This window comes from Benincasa hispida, chromosome 3 (assembly GCF_009727055.1).
Source record: "Benincasa hispida cultivar B227 chromosome 3, ASM972705v1, whole genome shotgun sequence".
Lineage (NCBI taxonomy): Eukaryota > Viridiplantae > Streptophyta > Magnoliopsida > Cucurbitales > Cucurbitaceae > Benincasa > Benincasa hispida.
In genome coordinates this window covers 61,073,284-61,082,053 of record NC_052351.1, presented here as the reverse complement: position 1 = coordinate 61,082,053, position 8,770 = coordinate 61,073,284, and the positions used below count along the sequence as shown (strand labels likewise).

Below are 8,770 nucleotides of genomic sequence, written 5' to 3'. Positions count from 1 at the left end.
TGTATTCGGTTTCAAGTCCAAATTTTCATCTAACAACCTAACAAAAAAATGAGTTTTTTTCTTTAAACATAAGACACACTTCAATGTTATTTTATTGAATTTATAACATGCATCTTAAACTAAAATAGTAATTAAGGTGTTTGATGTTACTAAATGAGATTTCCTAAAAATAGGTAAATGCCTCATTTTAATTTATTTTAGGACCTTTTGGATTGAATGTCTATTTTAATTTTTCTTAAGACTTATTTGGAATGACCTTTTAAGTATTATTTTAGCCTTCATAAAGTCAATTCAAACATACTCGATACTTAAACTTAATTTCTATTCCAACAAATATTATTATACAAAGTCGAATTATATATTATATATAATGCACGTCTTTTTTATTTGATTTTTTTAAAACATAATGTAAACTTTTCCAATGTTGTTTTTTGTTTTTATCTCATTCTTATTCACATTAAGTAAATATTTGGACTTTTGAATTATTTAATAAAATTTATCATCATTAATTGAAAATTTAGTTGAGCAAATAGAGATCATATTGTATAAATTAAATTACAAGTTTAACCATGGAACTTTCAAGTATGTGTTTAAAAGGTTTTTGAGCTTTTAATTTTGTGTTAAAGAAGTCTTGAAATTTAAAAATGTCTAATAGAATGTCGAACTTTCAATTTTGTGTCTAACAAGTTATTGACATTTTTGAACATTTTAAAAGATAACTAAAAATAAGATATGAAATTGAATTATCTGTCTACGACTCTAAACTTTCAACTTTATGTCTATTAAGTCCATAAATTTTAAAAATATTGAATAGGTCAAGGAGCTACTAGACACAAAATTAAAATTTTAGGAATCTATTAGATACAATGGAAAACTTAAAGATCTATTAAACGATTTTTTAAAAAATATCAGAGACCAAATAAACACATGATTAAAAGTTAAGTGACTATGGATCTATTTAGTAGATAATTTGAAAACAAATTTTGAAAACTAGGGATTCAAAGAAAACAAATAAATGTTTGGTAGTAGATTGAAAAATTAAATCTGAATTTAAATAATTTTTCAAAACGTGTATAAAAATATATTTATAAATCATAAAATTAATTATAATTACTCACTATATATTAGATTAAATATAAATTATTATTAATTAATTTATGAATTTGTTTTATGTTAATTTTTTTTGTATAATTATTATTTTATAATATCATATAATATATAATATATTATCTAATGTATATTTTAATTTAACAAAAATAATTAAGTTTATAACATCAAATACTATATTTGTTATTGTTTTTATCTTTAATAAAATTATGCATTCCGAAATTTCGAATTCAAAATCAAGGTATATTAAAAACATAAAAATGTTGTTTTCAGTATTTGCACGATTTGAATTATAGAATTTGAAAATAATTGTCGAGAACAAAATTCAGACTACCTACCAAATGCATATTCATTGAACAAGTATAATAACATAAAACATAATCTAAATTTTTCTACCGAACATGTTCTAAATTATTGAATAGAATTGAGTTTAAAGATGTTATCCCGACTCGACCCGGCCCAAATGCCCTATTTGTTATAAAAAAGAAAATAAAAAAAAACCATGATTATTTCTAAAGAGAAGGTACTTTACAAGATGGAAGATGGTATAAAATGATTTAAAAATCAAAAACTTTTTTTTATGATTGACCTCTTTTTTAAAAACTTGTTTGTTATTGACCTTTTTGGTATGTGAAATACCACTTTTACCTTCAATATTAAATGCCCTCTTCATTTGCATTACCTACGTTTCTTTTGTTTTTCTCTTCCAACAACAACAAAACGAAAATTCAAAGTCATTTAAAACTAAGGATGCTTTTACATTTTGCTTCCTTTATAAGTATGGTTAGAAAGAACACAAAAAATCCTAGGACAAGAATGACAAATTAGTTAAAATGGAGTTGTATCGACAAAGATACGAGAAAAATAAAATTATTGTTTGTGCAGAAAAGTATGCGATCGCTGACATCAGCATACGTGATTGCTTACATCAGCATACACGATCGTTGACATTAGTGTACGCAATTGTTTATATCAGCATACGTGATCACTCAGTTTTGGTTTTGCAATTTTGTTATGGTCATATCTTCGTCGATACAACTTAGTTTTTGCTAAATGACCACTCATTTTCATACGTTTTTTTTTGTGTTCTTTCCAACTATGCATGTAAACTGAATAAAAAGCTTAAATAATCTTCGACTTTATTACTCTAAAAGTAAATTTTATCTAAGTTTAAATGTTATAGTACTATCTATATCTATTATTATTTAGCATTTTGTTTAATTTACGAGCATAATAAAAAAAAAACACAAAAAAATATATGAAATCGAGTGATCATTTAGTTAAAACGGAATTGTATCGACAAAGATACGACAATAACAAAATTATTGTGCATGCAAAAAAGATGGACAATCGCTGACGTCGTGGTAGGCGATCATGTACATTATGGTGGACGATGTCCGATGTTATGGCGGATGTACACTTACATCATCAAGCGCCGTCGTTTTGCAATTTTCCTTATAAGATATCTTTCTCATAAAAACGTGGAATTTGGAGAGTGACTTGTTTTCATGAAAATCGCATATCTCAATTAGCTAAAAGAAAAACCCACTTGGCAGAGAGTGTGCCAAAGTATTATCACCTTACCCAACACTTGAAATGTACACTAATATTTACAAAACATTATCAAATCCGAAATTTGATTACAAAATCTTAAAACACAAAAAATGATATTTAAAAAATATTAAATTATAAATTTGATTCGATAAACTTTTGAGATTTTGTATCTATTTAATCCTTAAACTTTCAAAAGCGTCTAACTAATCTCTACTTTTTCAGTTTTATGTCTCATAATAAATGTGAACTTTTAAATTTTATATCATAGGTTTCTAACAAATTTAAATTTTTCCTAAAACTGATATTCAGTTGTCAATTTGAATTTTATGTCTAATGAACCACTTTGCTCGTGGTGGTAATCATAGAGTTTGTTTTGTTAATTCCTTTTCTTCCTTCTCCGAAGATTTATGTTAGGATTCTTCTACGGTTCCTGGTTCGTTTTTCTCTTCTTGTGAGGAGACTTGGTGTTCAGACCTTTCCTGATTTTAATGCATCGTTCTTTTATTTTATTTTATTTAAAAAACTCACTTCTATGTCGAATAGATGAATATATTTTTAAAGATTCAAAGAATCGAGTAGATGAATGAAGTTGTTAGTCTCCATAGTTTAGAGAAAATTAAAACTTAGTCCATATAATTCTAATACTACAATTTGGTCCTTATAGTTTGATAAATCTGATGAATCGTTTCTGTGATTTGATAAACCCCTTATAAAATGTCTAAGGTAGAGATATTTTGTAAAAAAATTATCAAACTATAAGTATAATATGTAACATTTAAACTGTAAATATTAATGCCTCGTTTAGTAACCTTTTTATTTTTGAAAATTAAGCCTATGAACATCACTTCTACCTCCAAATTTTTTCTTTTGTTATCTACTTTTCACCAATCGTTTAAAAAATCAAGCCAAATTTTGAGGGAAAAAAGTAGCTTTCAAAAAATTGTTTTTGTTTTTCGAATTTGGCTAAAAATTCAACTATTTTACTTAAGAAAAATGCAAATCATAGTAAGAAATGTGAATAAAATATGCTTAATTTTAAAAAGTAAAAATCAAATGGTTACTAGCCTAAACTCTTTAACTTACTTTTATTATAAATTTATATATATAATANATATATATATCAAATGGTTGAGAAATCTTATGATCTTATAACATTTTTTTTTTCTTTTTTTAAAAAAATGGCATTATGAATTTTTAACTTAGAAAAAACAACGTAAAGAAAGAAAAGGGGGGAAACGGAAACGAAAACGAAAACAAAAAACAGAGGCTCTGTGAAGAGCGGATCTTCCGGCCAGGGAAGGAAGCGGGTGACAGAGAGAAGAGAAAGCAAAAGGGAAAAAAAAAAACAAATAAAAAATGGAAGAAGGGTTATGAAGTTGGTTATAGACAGTTTTAGTTTAGCAAAAACAACCTGTCTGAATTCGGCCAAATTTGGAAAATGGCCAAAAAAAGGAGGCGATGGAAGAGGGGAGAAACAGTGTGGGAAATGGGGATAGATAAAGGGGCTCGGGTTGTGGGATTTTTGGGCACTGCATTGGGGTTGAGGAATTTCTTCTTCTTTTATACTGGTCAAAGGGGAGCGGGAGGGCTCTCTTTCTGAATTTCGCCGGTGACCCAACTGGTTTCTCTCGCGCTCCCATTCTCCTGTTCGTCTCCCTGAATGCCTTAACCAGTGTTCAGGGTAATTTCTCTCTTTTACTTCCCTTACATTTTCATTTCCTGCTCAATCTGCATCAATCCCATCAATGATTTTTAGTTCTGACTTTGATTTTCTCTTTTTCGTCTTTGTATGGCTATTGGATGCTTAGATGGGAGAAGGGTTTGTTTGTTGTTCTGTTTCCCATGAATACCAGGAATGTTTAATGTATGGTTACTGGGTGCTTAGATGAGAGAATGGTTTGTTCTTCTGTTTGGCATGAATCCCAAGTATGATTAATGGTTATGACTTTGGTCTTCTCTTCTCCGATTTTGTATGGTTATTGGGTGTTTAGATGGGAGAAGGGTTTGTTTGTCTTTGTTGTTCTGTTTAGCATGAAACCCAGGAATGGTTAATAGTTATGGTTTTGATTTTGTCTTTTTGGTTTTTGTATGGTTATTGGGTTCTTAGATGGAAGAACAATTTGCTTTTTCTGTTTGGTTCTAGGAAAATGAGTGTATTTGACGGTTGGATTTTCAGGACCGGTGAAATGTAGATTTTGGAAGTTGTATTATGGTATTCATTATGTATCTCTTTTGAGTTTCTAGATGGAAGAACGGTTTATTTTCTGTTTGGTTCCTGGGAATATGTGGATGTCTGATGGATAATTGAGTATAGATTTTTGGAGTTACATTATAGTTTTGCTTTCAACTGTTTCATCTCTATTTGTACTGAGTTTCTGGATGAGAGAACATTAATTTTCTTTTTGATTGCATGGAAAATATGTGTAGCAAGCAATGAAATATGCAAGAAAAATGGGCAGAACAAGCAGTGTTAAGCGAATTTAGTTCAGTTTTCTTATTCTTTTTCTTTGATACTCGGATGTGAGGATTATTTGTGCCCAGTTTGAATCATGGACAATGTGTACAAGATGACCAAAATCTTTAAGTTATTTGAACAAGGCATGGATTTAGAGTTAGATTAGGATTTTCTTTTTCACATTTTCTTCATATGTCTTGAGAGTTTATAACAATAACTGATGATCATATGCATCCAATGGTGTCTTTTGTTGTTGTTGAGAAATGGGATATGAAAGATGAGTCTTGTAAGTGATATCCAAATATGAATGAGATTATTTCTTTTCTTTTGTTTTGGTTTCAGACCATTCTGGTGACTTTAGTTGCAAAGGGGCGTGGGATTAATAGGTTTGTTAATACTCAAGAATCTTTTTCTTGATTCTCATTACATGATTTTTAGATTTTCTGATTCTAACTTTTCTACAGGCTGTGATGGATTCCAGAAAATTGGGTGGAAGTCGGCATGCATTTGTAAATCATGCATGAAGTACATAGCTGCATCTGATATTTTACAATTTAATCTGACCTTAATGGGTAAGAAAATTAATAATTACCCACCTTATTGTTTCTTGCTGCCACGGTTCTTCAATTTTCTTGTTTTGATCGAATAAATATTGTTTTGTGGATTTGAACTTTATGCTAAGGTGTGAAGTCAAAAACATTTTCTGTTGATAATTAATTCTGCAAATGTCCAATTTCTGAGGGTTAAGTATCTGTAAATGTTGTTTGATGTTTGAGCATCTTCTGATTAACAAATATGGAGATTTATTTTATTAAATGTACATTGATATACCATGGTAATTTGTTGCATTGAAGCCCTCATAGAAATTTGTTTGAAAATGGTATGAATAGCATGGATATGAGAATTGGGAATTGGGTATTGGGAAAGCAGTAATGTATGACAGGAATAGATTCATATTATTATGTATTAGTTTCATTCAATGATTTCTAGAAGTACATTAAATAGATATACTTGCAATATTATACTTTTCTGCACACATTTATTCTTTTATTGGATTCTTGTCATTAGTAGTTGAATCTGAATGAACTTATTGGAAATGTGAAATGGACTGATTCGAGATTGTCACTTTTGATTGGGTGAGTGATGTTTCCAGGAAAGGCAGATCCTTAGGGAAAACCGTGAATTTTTTTCTTTCATTGGCATACAATTGTCATTTGGCTGTATGAAATTGTACACGATGGCAGTTGTAGTTGATCAACATCGTGAATTTAAGCCATTTTGCCGGTCTCAAAGATGTAGACTTCAATCTTATACCCATCTTGACTTCAGCAATTGCGAAATCGACCAAAACAATTTTGTCAACTCCTTGAGAGAAGCATTTGAAGTTGCTTGTATACATCGAAGCTTTTCAACACCCTGCCTATCTTTGGTAGAAGAAGTTGACTACAAGCCAAGAATTAAAATCATGGTTGGCCGTGGTACAAGGCTACATGGTGTCATACAAGAGGCTGCAAATGCTTTGGCATCCGGTGTTGATCCAGTACCGGTGTCAAGTGGGTTAGGTGGTGCATATATCTTGCGTAATGAAAGTGGGGTTAACATTGCTGTGGTAAAGCCTATTGATGAAGAGCCATTTGCCTGCAATAATCCTAAAGGATTTGTGGGTAGGTTGATGGGTCAACCTGGTTTGAAGCGTTCAGTTCGGATTGGTGAAACAGGTGTCCGTGAATTGGCAGCTTATCTGCTCGACTACGGTGGCTTTGTTGGTGTTCCTCCAACAGCTTTGGTGGAAATCTCTAATGTTGGATTCCATGTTAATAATAATTCATACGGGATTCCAGCTACTCCACACAAGATTGCATCACTCCAGAGTTATGTAGATCATGATTGTGATGCTGGAGAGCTCGGTCCCTCTAGTTTCTCTGTCGCTGCAGTTCATCGCATAGGGATTTTTGATATACGACTCTTAAATATTGATAGGCATGCAGGCAATTTACTTGTGAAGAAGAGACAAAGGCATGAAAATTGTGACGTTGGGGTAGTTGAGCTTGTGCCAATTGATCATGGACTTTGCCTTCCTGAGTGGCTCGATGATCCGTATTTTGAATGGCTTCACTGGCCTCAGGCCTCGGTTCCTTTCTCTGAGACTGAACTTGAGTACATTGCCAATCTTGATCCCTTCAAAGATGCAGAACTCTTAAGATCTGAGCTTCCTGCTATAAGGGAGGCCTCCATTAGAATCCTCATTCTGTGCACCATTTTTCTGAAAAAGGCTGCAGCTTTTGGGCTTTGTCTTGCTGACATTGGCGAAATGATGACACGGGAATTTGGCAGTGGAGAAGAAAACTTAAGTGCATTAGAGAACCTTTGTGCTCGAGCTATGGCCATTGTACCGATTATCATTTCAGGCGAGCACGACACCAAACAAGAAAACAGTGACCTGGAAATGTTTAAATTCGAAAATGAAAGCAGATATGATGGTCACAACAAAGAGGTTTCTGATCCTCAACTCCAAGAGACTTCTGAAATTCTCAAGCCTCCAAAAGTTCCTAAGCTCCCATGTCCTGATTATCCAACTGGATCAAAGACTACAACATTATCCAATATGGAAACTGATGAAAACATACACAATGATGACATCATCGACTGTAACTATATCGTTCCGAAAAGTAGTAACCATGGTAGCTTGATCAAGAGCAAGAGTTTCTCGGTGCAGAACCTTCACAGCGAGAGCGGCGCAATCATGTTTGGAAAAATGAGTAGGGACAATTGGGAGCTGTTCTTGGAAAGTTTTGAGAAGCTTTTACCTGAAGCACTCAACAAGACGAGATGCGTGGGCTCAAAGCTTCAGAGGATGGGAACTTCTTGCAAGTTCTGATTTCTTCTCTGGAGGAAATCGAATCATAGCGAAACAAGATGGAAGTGAAATGCAGTTTGCTCATCTTTGTAACTAGAGAAGAAGGAACTGTACATTATATTATTATGGTAAAAGGAGACCTTTCATAGAATAGATGACTATGACGTCGATGACGGTGATGGTGATGGTGATAGGGGCAGAAAGGGAAAAGTGAGTGGTGAGTTAGGCAGCCATCCTTTCCTTCGTGTAGCTTTTTAAAAATTTTCCTCATGTTTTCTTTTGATTGTAACACAAATCAAATGCCTGCATTGAAATTCTTTTTGTTGCAGGTTATGATGTGTCCTTAGAAAATATTCTTCAGCTCTTTCCCTCTTTTGTAATCCCATATTTCATTTACTTATATAAAAGTATATATGTATGTGTATGTGTACATTTTGTATTTACTCACTCTCTCTCATTTTTGTGATATTCTCATTTTTCTTCAACTAACTACTTTTTCTCTTTTTATTGCGATATAGTTCTAACTGATAAAGTTCAATTGACTTAAAATATTCGTATCACGAGTTGAGTTCTTCTTTTATTCTTGGTTGCCTTACATCCTCCCTCCCAAATTGACTATTTTAATTCTTCTTTGATTAACTTTTTCATTGAACTTGTAGTTTGTGAAAGCTTTTAACTTTGGAAGATTTTCACATTTTGTTTGGACTTGGAACTCTTCTTTAGCTCTCCCTTTGTATATTCTCCATTTTGATGAATGGATCACTAGTGGGTTGGGAGATGATGAAGGTGCCATGGAT

The 8,770-nt window shown here is 32.1% G+C and overlaps 1 protein-coding gene across 2 annotated transcripts; it reads left to right on the top strand.

Moving 5' to 3' along the window:
• The first annotated feature begins 3,894 nt into the window (after window positions 1-3,894).
• On the top strand, window positions 3,895-8,427 carry LOC120072879 (phosphatidylinositol 4-kinase gamma 8-like). Of its 2 annotated transcripts, XM_039025403.1 has the most exons (4): window positions 3,895-4,342; window positions 5,459-5,502; window positions 5,581-5,688; window positions 6,270-8,427. In XM_039025403.1, the coding sequence occupies exon 4, from the start codon at window positions 6,339-6,341 to the stop codon at window positions 7,992-7,994; it is 1,656 nt and encodes a 551-aa protein (XP_038881331.1). In that variant the 5' UTR covers window positions 3,895-4,342; window positions 5,459-5,502; window positions 5,581-5,688; window positions 6,270-6,338; the 3' UTR covers window positions 7,995-8,427. The 2 variants fall into 2 exon arrangements, with proteins under 2 accessions (XP_038881331.1, XP_038881332.1); XM_039025404.1 differs by lacking the exon at window positions 5,459-5,502.
• The last annotated feature ends 343 nt before the right edge of the window (window positions 8,428-8,770 follow it).